The sequence below is a fragment of the Hypanus sabinus genome, chromosome 10 (assembly GCF_030144855.1).
Source record: "Hypanus sabinus isolate sHypSab1 chromosome 10, sHypSab1.hap1, whole genome shotgun sequence".
In the NCBI taxonomy this organism is placed as follows: domain Eukaryota; kingdom Metazoa; phylum Chordata; class Chondrichthyes; order Myliobatiformes; family Dasyatidae; genus Hypanus; species Hypanus sabinus.
In genome coordinates this window covers 148,615,275-148,630,633 of record NC_082715.1, presented here as the reverse complement: position 1 = coordinate 148,630,633, position 15,359 = coordinate 148,615,275, and the positions used below count along the sequence as shown (strand labels likewise).

Sequence of the window (15,359 nt, the reverse complement as noted above, 5' to 3'; positions counted from 1 at the left end):
ATCAAGTACCTTCAATATCTCCTGATATAACACAAATACGAAAAATAAAAATAATTTACTACTCCTCCCTCGACCCTCAAGCTTTTCTTACTGTTAATCAAAAGCTGTGGTGGGCTATGGGAGACAATGGTGAAATTCATCATCACTCTTTACCTTTGCTTAAGGTGGCAACACCATCATGGTATCTGTGGACAATTCCATATGATGTAAAACTTTACACTTTGAGAGTAACCAGTCTCAGATGCTTTCTGCAGATATTTGGCTTGCATTCAGTGAAGGGGTTAAGCTATGTACTAAGGAAGGCCATTGAAAGATTTTTAAAAGGTTCTGATAAACGATCTTCAATCTGAAATATTAACTTCCATTATCCAGTGTTGCAGCCTGACCTGCTGAGTATTTCCAGGATTTTTTATCATTCTATTTTCAATTTCCAATAATTGTTTTTTTTAAAAAAATAGCCATTAAAGGCCTTACTGGTAAATAAATTCCTGCTAGTGTTCACTAAGAAAAAAAGCATGACATTTTGATGGTGAGCTCTTCAACTGATAGTCTTTCCCAAAGCTGATCAACTGTTCTGCAGCAAGCAGGCTGTTACTACAGAGGAGTTAGCATACCATCCAGTCATTAAGTCATACAGCTGTAAAGCTTGGAAACAGGTCCTTTGGCTCAATTTTGTGTTAGCAATAATCATGCCTTAGATCAACTTGCATTGCTACTACACTGCCACTGCACAAAGCTTACACACCACTTAAGTATGTGTCAGCATTTACTGCTCATTTGGTACTGGGGGAGAAATTTAAAAACTCATTAGGAGTTTTTTTGGGCTTATTTTTGACATTAGTACATTTTACCAGTATTAATTTGGAAATTCTAAGTTTTTCATAGAATCATTGTTCCATTTCATTGTTTTAATGGAGATCTTAAAATAGTCATCAGGAGAAAGGGAGTACTTGGTCATTGTATCTTGCATGAGATCCTCCTTGATCTGAAGGGGAGTGGAAGAAGGACATGATCTTGAGATCAGACAACAGCACCAGAAGGATAAAGAAGCCAATTCGTTATCCTTTTACCAGTGTGAATACATAACATCAGTTCTGCTGCATCAAGAAGATACCCTGCTCTGAACCTTGCCTCTGTAGATCAGCCAGCCTGCTCCACAGTTTTAGTAGCAATAAGCACTGAAGGCTCTAGCAAAATTGATGATAAGGATATTTTTATCCACTAACTACTAAACCTGTAGTTGATACCTTCACCATTGAAGATATTTGTAAATCATGATTTTAAAACAAGTTTCAATCTGTCCAAAAGTGGAATGCTAAGGGCACACTTTCAAAAAGACATTTCTTATATATACAGTGCCCATACATCACTTTTTCATCTCCTGCGTGAAACTCCTCTGCAATATTTCCACTTATTTAAGTCCTTTGGTCAAATGCTGGATAGGGCATCTTGGTCAGCATGGACCAGTTGGGCCAATGGCCTTGCTTTCATACTGTTACACTCTCTGGCTCTATCATTCTATTTTTTAAAAATTAACATTGCCACTGATTAATATCCATTTCATGTTTCATCCTTTTTTCTAAAGATATCAGAGCTCGAAGTACTTAATTCTTAACTACACCTAGCTGAGTCGGAATGAAAATATTTCAGTCTGGTATTGACAGTAATTTTTATATCACTTTTCTTCAGTAGACTGACATTATTAAACTTAATGATACTGCAAAGGAACAGCTATAATTTGTACAGTTTGCCTTAACCTTCCTCTTGTGGTACTTGAGTCTATACTAATCCAATATTAATTGAACACTGACAAATGCCTCATGTATACAGACCCTGATGGGAAGTACTGGGAGCACAGAGAACTGGTGACAAAATAACACAAAGGCAAATGCAACACATTGACTAGTGCACTGGTGCTGATTCATGCAGTTATGCTGAGCTCATCAATTTCATCAACTTTGCCGCCAACTCCCACCCTGCCTAAAATTCACTTAGTCCATTTCCAACACCTTCCTCTGCTTTCTCGATCTCTCTGTCTCCATCTTTGCAAACAGAGAGCCTACTGTTCTTTTTTTATATAAATCTACAGATTTTATAGCTATCTTGACGATTGTAAATTATCCTGTGATTAGGCTAATGTTAAATAGGTGGGTTGCTGGGTTATGTAGCTCATTGGGCATGTGGGGCTGGTTCTGCACTGTATCTCTAAACAAATAAAATATACCGCTTCCCAACCTGTCACTTGTAAAAATGCCATTTCCATTTCTCAGTTCCTCTCTCTCCACCACATTAGTTCTCAGAATGAGGCTTTCCTTTTCAGAACATCTGAGTTGTCCTCCTTCTTCCAAGAACAGGGTTTCCCTTTCTCCACCATCGATGCTGCCCTCACCACATCTCCTCCATTTCCTGAGCATCTGCCCTCACCCTATCTTCCTGCTACCTTAACAGGGTTTAGAGTTCATCTTCTTACCTGCAAACCCATGAGCCTCAGCATCCATTCTCCACAACTTCTGCCATCTTCAATGACATCCTACAACCAAATATCTTTACCTCCTCCGCACTCTCCGTTTTCTACAGGGATAGCTCTTTCCATGATTCTCTTGTTCATTCATCACTCTCCACTGATCTTCCTCCTGGCACTTATCCCTGCAAGTAGCTCAAATACTACACCTGCCCATTCACCTCCTCGCTCACCACCATTCATGGTCCCAAACAGTCCTTCCAGGTGAAGTAAGACTTCACCTGCAAGTCTGTTGGTGTCATCTACAGAATGCAATGTTCCCAGTGTGACCTCCTCTACATCAATGAGACTTCACTTAGATTGGGGGCTTGTCTTGTGTACAGTAGAGAACCTAGATGGGCACTTTGCTGATGAATAAACTCTTCTTGGGCTTCAGCCAGGTATAGACATAAAACTTGACTGACATTTCAACAACAAGCTCTGCCATCTTCAGAGATAATTCCTAGGCAAATTTAGTCCAGTGGTATATACACTCCCATCATCAATCTCTCCTGACTAGTTAATCCTCAACCTCATCCACGGTTTATCAGATCAAATGACTCAGAAACATGCCACAATGAGGAGGATCTTAAGTGTGAAATACAAAATCTCCCAGATCTACACAAGACAATGTATGAATGATATTTTGGAGTATCACCAGATTCATTTAGTAGACTTTGCATCTCTTAAAATTGACAGAAATTGAGAAAGAACCTAAAATATAAAAGAATGTGATTGAAGATGTAGGTGATAAAAGACAATGACTTGCATTCCAACATATATCATAGTAACACACACAAAATGCTGGATGAACTCAGTAGGCCACACCGCATCTACGGAAAAGAGTAAACAGTTGAAATTCAGGCCAAGACCCTTCATGAGGATTGCCTCACAGCATACATCATAGCAAACTGTGCCATCTATTGTTGGAAAGATAATCCAACCGTCAGGCTGTAAATAGCCAAGGAAAGTTTCCAGAACCAGCGAGGAAAACATCTCCATCTTCCTAACCTGACTAATTAGCTCGCCCTATGGGCTAGTACTCTTTGGTTTGGCATCCTGTTTAAAAGTAGCAACTCGTAAAGAATAATGTGCACACATCATGTCCACTCTAGAATCTACAAGTTAAATGAAGTATCAAGGGAACCCAATTGTAAATGGAAGAACAGATAGATAATAAAATGTTCTATTAGTACTGAAATACTGATTTATAAAATACTCAACCATTTAAACACATTCCAAAAAATTTCACATTGCTAATGCTCATTTGAGTAGCTTTGAAAAAATTATTTTGTTTCTGTTTTTGATGTATGCTACTAACATTTGGTAAAGAAATGTTCTTTTGTCAATTATAATGACGTCAACCATGACCTTGAAGTCTCTTCAATACAAGTTTACTCAGCTGCTGCTTCACTAATAGAGAATGGTTTAATTTAAAGGAAATAATATTAAAATGAATATTTTGAAAATAAATCATAATTTTTGTGAAATCATAGTAAACTTTAAAAGGTGGCACATCATCATCAACAAACAATTTTTTTAAAAGCCCAGAATTAGTAATTATCTCATTTTCTCTGCATTTCCATTGACTATAAAAATGTATTTTTATTAAAAGAACAGAATGCAAATGATGACATTGGCACACCTAGTCAAAAAAATCTACTCTGCCTCGCTATATAAGCCTTCTCAATTAGCATTATTGGATTACAATCTTTAACCCTTGGTGCTGCAGACATGTTTTGCTTAGCTTTATTAGCACTTTTTCGAGCCGTAAAAGTTCTACCAAACCTTCAGGCCTGATGAAGGGTCTCGGCCCATAACATCGACAGTGCTTCTCCTTATAGATGCTGCCTGGCCTGCTGTGTTCCACCAGCATTTTGTGTGTGTTGTTTGTTATTCTATCAATTAAACTCATTTTCATGCTGCTATAGACTGGAGGAGTGGGAGCTTCCCTTTTGATATTCCTTATTTTACAGAAATGGAGAAAACGACAATAATTTTTGACCAAGATGATATAGGGTGGTTCTGTTTTATGGTTACAGATGGAATCATTGATTTACAATACAACACTCAATCACATTTGTACCCATTGCTTTCAGAAGCAAGAGTGATGATGAGCTGACAGTGTTTGTCCTTGTGATGCTGTACAAAGTTAAATTGGGATAAAGTACTGGCAAATATTCATGCCATCTTGAGACTTACATGATGGAGTTTTTTATTTTTTATTAAGTGGTAAATTATCTTCTCACCATCATGGTTCAAAACATAATTTTGTCTTAATTTGACAATTTTATAGTGTTTGAAGGACAAATATACTGCTTCTGTTGTTATGCAAGCATGCCATACTTTGAAGTTTTAATGAAGGAATCAATATGTAAAGTACAGGCACTACAGTATGCTAAATCTCAAACTGCATGTGTAACATAGTAAGAATGAAGATGAAATAAATTAAAAATCTAAATCATTTAACAAGCAACTGGCTGAGCAGACTTTGATATTTCCATTGCTGTAAATCTTCGTCCAGTGGGCACATTATTTGGTGCAATGATATTGCTAAAGGACTGGTGGATTTTTTTGATCTAAGGACAGCTTTATATTTGGAACAGTTGTTCTAACTCACCATCTTTAGAATTACACCACTCAAAAAAGAATTGTTAACCGAACAAATGGTTGTTTAAGATTTCTCAGAGATCTAACGTTTCTATGGACATTGTGGGCAGTGGGCAAATTAAAATACAACTTGTAATGGAGATTTGTAAGAAAGAAGAACTCGTATGCATTTAATGTCTTTCACGATCTGGGATTGAGACATCCTTTGAAGTGTCATCTTGTGTTAGGCAGGAAAATAGCAATGAAGTATTGTGTGATTTTTCAGCTGTATAGGAATGAAATGATGAGTTTTAAGGATTACTGATGCTTGAACCAGTTATTAAAATTAGTTTGGAGCATCTGTCCAACCAGAGGATGGTCCAAGGAAGCACATGTGCAGAGTCAAGGACAAAGTTACCTAACAACATACAAAACAAGGATACAGAAGAGAAACAAGACACTCAGAGAGCAAACTGACCAAATACAGCACACTGGAATTCAAAGTAATACATGCAGAATCATTTTCAAATCTTTAACCGGTTTACTACCAGCATCTGCCCCTAGAGACTGTAACAATTCAATGTTGAACAGTTGCTATTCGGCTTGGTTTTAGTTATTTCTGGTTTTGAGCAGGGCTGGAAGACTACAATTGTTTGCATTCCTGATTCTCCTTCTTAGTGCTATTCTGCTCCTGCTGTTCAGAAAGCAACAGCGCGCTGACGATAAACCTAGCCTGGTGGATACAGTCAGCTGACAGCACATTAGGAGCTAATGGAACTGCCTTTACATTGTTACAAGCAAGGGCTAACAGGGTAACAGGATGGTTGCTGTGCAGCTGACTGTTATAAAATTTCAGTAGTGGGTTATTGATAGATATTATCACAGGTAACATGAAAAATATTATTGCGAGTAAAGTGAAATGCATCAGGCATCATCTCCAAAACAATGGCAATATTACTTCATAAATAATTTGTAACTTAATATGTACAACAATTTTTTTCTGAAAACTGTGGTGTTAAAAATGTCTGTGCAAAACCCAGAGATTTTCCCTTCCCATAGCAGAACTTGACTGTGTGGCAACTGCTGTGATATTGAATGCCAATTGTTTTTATTAGTGTTGGTTATCTTGCCAGCTGTCATGGCACGGAAATTCTCCCATGTTTGATGTTAGAAAGAACAAAGTCTATTGTATCATCTAAGAAGCAGGATGGTGCTTATGAATTGACTTAACACATAAGAAATGTGGTGAATTTAGAAGGAAAATCCATACACTATTAAATCATTCAGTCATCAGATCCATAATGTGAGTAATGGCACATGACTATCATGGAACTTTAATGCTTCCTAACCAACAGAAAAATGAATTACACAAGAGGTCCTGCACATGCTGAAAATTCAGAGTAATACAAATAAAATGCCAGAGGAACTTAGCAGGTCAGGCAGCATCTATGGAGAAAAATTAACAGTTGATGTTTTGAGCTGAGACCCTACATTGGGACTAGAAAGAAAGGGGAGAAAGTGATAGGTGAAACTAGGCAGGGGGATGAAGTGAGAAGCTGGAAGGTGTTAGATGGAAATGGTAAAGGGCTGAGGAGGAAAGAGTATGATAGGAGAGTAGCATTTGGAAGAAAGGGAAGGATAAGGAGCATCACAGGGAGGTGATGGGTAGATGAGAAGAGAAGTAAAAGAGGCAGAATGGGGAATGGAAAAATATATAGAAAGGGGAAGGTGAGAAATTAATGGAAATGAGAAAAATTCATGTTCATGCTATCAGGTTGGAAGCTACCCAGACAGAATTTGAGGTGTTGCTCCTCCAACCTGAGAGTGGCCTCATCACTGCAGTAGAAGAGGCCATGGACAGGCATGCTAGAAGGGATTGGGAAGTCGAACACAATACTTCCCTGGTCTTTTAAGCAACAAAACTCTGCAGATGGGAAAGATAATCCACCTAACTGTTTTAAGAATTTATGAAAATGGAAATCTTATTAGCCAAATTTTACTAATGCCTGAGTAGATTTCACTGTAAATTTCCTGCTGGGCAAAATGAGATTTGCATAAGAGTAAGTAAAAACATTTACCTATGTAGTGCTGCATTAAGGGAACAGTCTTCTAGGCCTTATGCAAAACATAGTAGCCATTTAAACTTGACTTCCTCTTCCCTCCCAAAAATAACCTTTCCAAACCAGAGAAGCTTCTATAGTGGCAATTTTGTTCCCTCAACTGCTTAGATACTTTCTGCCTCTTGCTGACATATTGCTACTTATTGTCTATTTCACAGGGCAGCTGATTGTAACAAAGGGAGACCGAGCAGTTGGAAAACATTCTCTGAAAACTAGGCACAATTAAAATAAGTTTTCTTGGTCTTTAATACATTTGACAAACCTTTCTCAGAATTTATTGATATTAGATACATCTATAAGATTATAGACATTTCAAAGAGCTTAGTTTCTATGCAATTTTGCATACATTAATCCAAGGCTCAATTAACAGTCCAGGTTTATTGTAGCAAATTCGATTTTTGCAGTAACCACAAAACCAGCATCTATTCAGTAGCTTAAGATTTAAGGGAAGTTTTCTCAATGCCATAAAAAAACATATGATTCTGTTTTTAAGAAGCGATAACTTACATTTAAAAATCATTCATTTCTGAGATTTGAAAATCTGTAGCCTGTTTTTCTCCTTCAGTTAGTCATCTTGGTTTAGAATCCAAAGGAAAAGTATCCTAATGATTCATTTTTGTTTGTTTGGCAGATAGATTTGTCACTGGTGGTTATGAACGCCGTTCAGGTTTGAGGTAATCAAATCAGAAAACTGTGCAATTCCTCTGTGCACTTGCTACCCTCCCAAGACAGTGACAGATATAAGTGAGAGGGAATTGAGGCTACATGGACATGCCTGTCATCTCTAGAAGGAATGGATACTGAATAATGATGTCCAATTTGAACAAGAATTTAATACAAACTACATTGCTGAAAAGGGAAAGGCATTCCATCAACTGGAATAAGCCATCTTTCTTGCATAAAGGAGGGGAATGCCATGAAATCTTCTGAGTTCTGGACCTGCAAGTGGTTGCTGCACTTTTTTGCTCACCCCTGCTGAGACTGACTTAATTGGTACTTGCCTGTTTGATCATCTGACATTGCTTTTACTTTAGTGTGAGGTGCACCGTATACCTGACAAGCCTACTGCAGCAACCACTGCAGCTTTCAAGAAGTACAGTCTCCCTTCAGCCAACCACATCACAAGGAACATGGGATGTCGTCAAAGCTCTGAGGAGAAGGAGGCAGCAAGGCGTTCCAGGAGGATTGATCGGCATCTCCGCTCAGAGAGTCAGCGTCAGCGCCGTGAGATCAAACTCCTGCTGCTGGGAACTAGCAACTCAGGCAAAAGCACCATTGTCAAGCAGATGAAAATTATCCACAGTGGCGGGTTCAACTTGGAGGCATGCAAGGAATACAAGCCCCTCATTATTTATAATGCTATAGACTCTCTCACCCGCATTATCCGTGCACTAGCCACCCTCAAAATAGAATTCCATAACCCAGACAGAGCTTATGATGCTGTTCAACTCTTTGCTCTGACTGGGCCTGCTGAGAGCAAAGGAGAGATTACTCCTGAACTGCTTGGAGTAATGAAGCGCTTGTGGGGTGATCCTGGAGTCCAAGAATGCTTCTGCCGGTCCAACGAGTATCACTTGGAAGACAATGCAGCCTACTACCTGAATGATCTTGACAGAATTGCAGCAGCAGACTACATCCCAACTGTAGAAGATATTTTACGTTCAAGAGACATGACTACAGGCATAGTGGAAAACAAGTTTACTTTCAAAGAGCTGACATTTAAAATGGTGGATGTGGGAGGGCAGCGATCGGAACGAAAGAAATGGATTCACTGCTTTGAAGGGGTTACAGCAATAATTTTCTGTGTGGAGCTGAGTGGATACGACCTGAAGTTGTATGAAGATAACCAAACAGTAAGTCATTATCTTCTCTCTTTTCTTTTTTTTTACAGATCTTTCATTTGGTTACCATCAGTTTCACCAGGTGTTGTTTTAGAACTAATTATAACTTTGGTGTTAGTTTAATAATAATCCAGGTACATAACAGGAAGTCCAGTCAAACAATTAATTAAGATTACTTTAACTAATTTTTCTTGTGTTTCAGTTTAAGTTATTTTTGCCAAATCATAGTGAACAATTACAATTTTCCCTTAAGTCACTTAAGTTTAAGTTGCTGCACATGATCAATAGATGTAGTAATACTGTAACAAGTATCTTGTGATGGTCTCCTTGATTATCCTCAGTTTAGAAGAATGTGTAGTTTTCTGCCAACTGCAACTTCATACATGGTCATCAAGGGCGAATAAGTTAAACAGATGGGATTCAGTTTAAAGAAAGCATTCAATCTCAGAAATGCTGGCTGAAGTTAGGCCAGCTGAATAGTTGAAACAAATCAATGCGCTTGAATTTAGGTATTAATGATCATTATCATGTGTTCTAGTTCCATTTGCAAAAGTGCTCCAGATTCCATATATAAATTTTCAGAAAATCAATTTTCTGGTGTTTAACCTGGTAGCTTAACAAGTAATTCATGAAAAACTGGTATTCAAAATTACTTATTTTCATTTGAACAAGACATTTAGTATTTTTATTGTTTGTAAGTATTTTATTTACAGTGCTTCACTCTCAGATGAGCTCCATTGTTATAAGCTCTGAAATATTGATTATGTAAGGGAACACTCACTAAATGAGATTAATTCAGTTTAGCATTTTACTGTGAAAGGTTGTTGCAGAGGCAGATGTGAAAACTGGAGCTTTCTGCTCGTGAAAGAGTTAAGCAGCACACTTAGTTTCTTATCAAATGTTTCATGCACCATTTGCTAGATGAATAGAGATTACTCCTAGTCTGCTGAGTTTTACTGTTACACATTACAGTAACTATTACCATGGTTACTGAAATGGATAAGTCTAGGTGAAGGATTAAACTATGATCAATTTGGTGTTTCTACTTTGGAGGACACAGTTCCCTTTATGAATAAACATCTTAACTGCACCCACATACACTTGTCTTTTTCCTTCTCCTTTCCCAAACCACCAATAACCCCTAACATTCGCTTACCTTGGCTTGCTCCAATCTAGATGGTTGCTATAGCACCTGTTTCTCAGAGCAGCATGGTGACAATCTCCCATTTCCCAGCAACCAGCTAATCAGCCCTTAAACCCTGGTTACCAAAAAACGTTGTTCGTGGTTGTACTATCTGACATAAATTCAGGAATTATTTCATGAATGTTGAAGACTCTATGGCCTTGACACCCAGTTCACATAATCTGCAGAAAGCATGATAAATTATCCTCCAACACAAAAATAAAAATCAATGAATAATTGTGGATGCAAATGGTCATATATCTGTTCAACTTATTTTTTGTGTTTTAGCAATATGCCATGTAAATCAGCATATAGTGCCATACGCTGTCAATGATTATTCATAGCCATCTGTATAGACTACATCCCCAGAACTGATTTTATTGATTTAATTAGTTTGCACAGAAGGTGATGGATATATGAGACAGAACATTCATGGTGGAGAATATAGTGTGGTTATATTCCAGAGAAATGAGGAATTATCTGGTTGGAGAAGAAATTAATATGAATGATCTAGCAGACGTGGTAGTTTTAACCACTAACAGCTTAATAGTCTAGAATGACATACATTGTCCTATGTATTCCATTATTTCTGATATTCTTGATCAAACAGTGGAAATTGCAGCATAGAAGACAACTGTGCTGCTCATTGTACCTGTACTCTCCGCTACTGTTGTACAAAATCTAAAATAGAAAAGACCATATTTAGTTCCAAAGTAATTGTGCCCAATTTTCAAATAAACATCTGGGTAATTCCAAGCAGTTGTGGCTCTTTTAACCATATAGGTAGATGTTAGAATGATGATGTTAAATATAGATGTTAGAATGAGGAACTTGATCCAGATTTATCTGATAGCAAGGAGTCAGTAGATAAGGCAGATGTGAGTCAGCAGTGAAATCCAGAAGTTACAGGTCTTGACATCAGCTCAGCTATGCTGGAATTGAGAACTAATGATAAGTTTGGTGTAAAAGCATATACAGGAGTACAATGAGTTCTGAAAGCAGAAATACAGGGCTGAAAACAAACATTTTGAGTAAAGGTGCAGGATGAAAAGCTATTCCTGTTTGCCTTACTAAAATTTTCATTGAATAGATACAAAAAAATTGAAAATAAGAGAACAAAATGATTGCATAGAGCAGCAGAGAGAAGTGTAAACAGTCAGAAAATGGGTAGTTGAAATTATATTTCAAATTTGTACTGAATAATTTGCATAATTAACATTTAAAATAGAAAATCTTTTAGTATGCTAGATTAGTTTTGAGGTAGTGTTGGGGAAGCAGAGAATCTGTAGAAGAATTTAAATATCTTGGGAGAATGGGCAAAGAAGTAGCAAGTGGAATATTGTGTAGGGAAGTGTATTGTCATGCACGTTGGTAGAACGAATAAAGGCAAATACAATTTTCTAAATAGGGAGAAAATTCTAAAATCAGAGGTGAAATATCCTAAAGGTTCACTTGCAGGTTGAGTCGGTGGTAAGGAAGGCAAATGCAATGTTAGTATTCATTTCAGGAAGACTAGAATAGAAAAGCAAGGATGTAATGCTAAGGCTTTATAAGGAATTTGTCAGAGCACACTTTAAGTATTGTAAACAGTTTTGAGCCCATTATCTAAGGAAGGATGTGCTAGCATTAGAGACTCAGGGAGGTTCATGACAATGATCCCTTGAATGAAACAGTTAATGTAGAAGGAACATTTCTCTGGGCCTGTACTTGCTGGAGTTTAGAAGAAAGATGGGGGATCTCATTAAAACTTATCAAATATTGAAAGGCCTAAATAGTGCAGATTTGCAGAGTATGTTTTCTGTTGTGGGGGAGTCTAGGACCAGAGGGCACGGCCTCAGAACAGAAGGACATCAAGACAAGTCAAGTCAACTTTTATTGTCATTTCGACCATAACTGCTGGTACAGTGCATAGTAAAAATGAGACAAAGCCTTTCAGGACCATGGTGTTACATGACACAGTACAAAAAACTAGACTGAACTACATTTTTTAAAAAAACAGAGAAAGCTACACTAGACTACAGACCTACACTGGACTGCATAAAGTGCACAAAAACAGTGCAGGCATTACAATAAATAATAAACAGGACAGTAGGCCAAGGTGTCAGTCCAGGCTTCGGGTATTGAGTTGTCTGATAGATTGGGGGAAGAAACTGTTACATAGTCTGGTCGTGAGAGCCTTTAGAACATCCCTTTAGAACAGAGATGACAAGGAAATTCTTTAGCCAGAAGGAGGTGAATCTGTGAAATTCAATGCCACAGACAACTGTGGAGGTCAATACATTGGGTATATTAAAAGTGGAGGTTGATAGGTTCTTGATTAATAAGGGTGTCAAAGGTTACGGGGAGAAGGCAGGAGAATGGGTTGAGAGGGATAATAAATCAGCAATAAAGGAATGGTGGAACAGACTAGATGGGCTGTATGATCTAATTCTGTTCCTATATCTTATAGTCTTAGTAAAAAAAAAATTCTTGGTACATTTCAGTGATAATTTGATACACTTTTATTAATATAACTGTAAACAGGCTTAAGTATTTTTAATTAAGGTGTCTAATCCTTGACTAGTGACTAGTCCAGTTTTAAATAATTAAAATGACTTTGAAACGGTCCATTGAACTATATATTACTTCCATTGCAGCAATTTTCTTAGTAAATTGTTTTTAATGTTGAACATAAATTCCTGTAGCCATGCACTTCAAAAATAAATTTTATTTGAAATATTTTGAAGAATGACGGCAAAATGTGCAAGTAGCAGAAACACTCCAAGGTCATAGAGCTGCAGCTAGCTTTGAGTTCCTTTGACTTTTGATAACAGTACTTTTAAGCTAGTGTTAAAGATCATAAATTCAATTAATTCATGATATAACCTTTAAAACCCACTGATTTATTTGCCTGCAGTGATTTTTTTTTACCCAGGCTGAAAAGATAAAACGCGCATGCTAATTAAACTCTACCCATTTATCAATATCCATTTTTAAGATTAGATGAACAATGTGAATTTCTGCAATATTTCTTGTGTACGTAAATCCCCAAGAGTCTTTCAGTACAGTAAGTAAACTCCACGTAACAATGAGAAAAGCAACTATAGAAATTGGATGAGACCTATTTAAGCACATTAATGAGGCTACGTGAGGTAGGCTAATGAGAAATTTCTTTGAAATATGCTACTTCAAACACGAGGTTCAAAGCACCAATGCTTTACAGGTGTAGAGTGCAAAAGTAGATCTGGTAAGTCTGGGTATGAGTGAAGATGTTTTGGAAGCTGGGCAGAAATCATAAGGGAAAGATCAATGGCTACAAAAGCAAGTGTTGGCTGTTCATGGCCAGTAACACCTGCCACATGGATATCAGCACCACTGATTGTTGATTATCTGAATATGATAGCTTCCTGGATATTCTGTACTACTTTGATCCAGAAACCATGTTTTGATTCACTGAAGAAGGGTCCAGACCCTTTTAGCTTAGACAGAGTGTCTACAGTGAAATCATTCATTCCAGCCAGATGAAAAGTAAATTTTAAGTAAAGGAACCTAAGTTACCCTGTGCCTTAATGTGCAGTCAAGTCTTCCTTACACATCACCAAAGCAGGCCTCACAAATATTCTGAGGCCATCTTCTGCATGTGTGCCTTGTACTCTCTATTGTGCCTACATTTGGAGCATATAATACACACTATAGGAGATGTCCAGTCTTCTCTAACTTTATATATCAGATTGAGAAGAAAAATTTGTAGACTTCATAAACTTACTGTGACCTCTTGATTTTCCTTTGCTTCATTGGACTTGAATGATTAAGGTAGAAGAATTTGGTATGAAATTGAATCATAGTGGAAAAAGTTTCCTGAAAGCTGCAAAGATAGATTGGAGGAGGGCATGAATACAACCACCAAAAGGGAGACACCGACAGGGGGCAGAAGGAACCAGCAAAATCTGAATGACTGAAAGATATTCATGTGGCTTCAGTTATGAAGTAGTGTAGTTATGTGATATATTCCAATTTGACCTTTATGATGTGAATGGTGCAGAACTAAAATTTCAGGTATATCTCAGTATGAGAGCTGAACATTTAAAAAGCATAATTATCACTAGTTGGCACTGGACATACTCCACCTAATTAAGTATTGCAGCTGGATTAAAATCAATATTTTGAATCTTCAGAGATTCCATTAATTTGAGTTTAGATTTTTCAATTATCCTTATGTCCCATTATTGAAGCATCTAGTGTTGTGAAGTCTTTATGCTATTACTTTGATTCAGTTTGGCAACGTTCCCATTTCATGGTTAGAAAGTTCAAGCCCCATTGTGGATTTAGTACATTATTCAACTCGGCTCCCCAAAAGTACTTTGGAGATGCTATCTTTTGACCTGAGATCTAAGACTGAGATCCCTTCTAATGAAAACATAAGAAAAGGAGGACTTGGCCATTCAGCTCCATGTTCCTGCTCTAAAATTATTGTTTGTCTTTCACCTCAGTCACTTTCTTGCATTTACTCCCTTAATTCCCATAATATCTAAAAGATATATCGATCTCTTTCTCAAATGTAATCAGCAATTGAAACTCCACAGCCTCTTTGAGTAATGAATCACAACGATTCACTCACCTGAGAAAGGAATTTCTCTCCGGTTTCTTATAAATGGCCATCTACTTTTATTTGAGATCTGTGCTATTGGACATTGCAGCCAGGGGAAAAGACCTCTAGATCTATCTTGCCAAACTCCAGAAGAAATCCATACATTTCACTGTTCTCAGATGTAAAACATCCTACAGCACGATTCAAGAAGTTTTCTTCTAGTCACTGGGCTTTCTCCTGGTCAATAATTAGTCTATATTGCCATCAGAACCAACATCATTTGCAGGGACTTGTAATATGGAAAAAAAATTTTGTGGACAACTGATAAATTGGCGCACAAATTTAGATTTATGGGTAACTGTACTAAATATTTATTTTAAAATTCTGAAGCACACACTCTATTTAAGAAATATATAATTAGATTCTTAGGCAATAATATTGTAATGCATACTGGCTGCACAAATATTCTGAGAGAGTTATGGACACAGCTCAGCGCATCATGGACACTGTTAGCATAGTTGCTGTCTCAAAGCAACCAGCATAAATCATCCAGGAGTCG

General features: G+C 37.3%; 2 protein-coding genes across 3 annotated transcripts in view; one reads left to right on the top strand and one right to left on the bottom strand.

The window, feature by feature from the left end:
- Positions 1 to 15,359, bottom strand: part of rsph14 (radial spoke head 14 homolog) — a 728,187-nt gene that overhangs the window by 446,422 nt on the left and 266,406 nt on the right. The window lies entirely within an intron of this gene.
- Positions 1 to 15,359, top strand: part of gnaz (guanine nucleotide binding protein (G protein), alpha z polypeptide) — a 260,905-nt gene that overhangs the window by 48,597 nt on the left and 196,949 nt on the right. For both annotated transcript variants that reach the window (XM_059983227.1, XM_059983228.1), the window contains exon 2: positions 7,841 to 9,062. In XM_059983227.1, coding sequence (XP_059839210.1) covers positions 8,340 to 9,062 — 723 coding nt within the window. In that variant the 5' untranslated portion in view covers positions 7,841 to 8,339. The remainder of the gene's footprint in view (positions 1 to 7,840; positions 9,063 to 15,359) is intronic.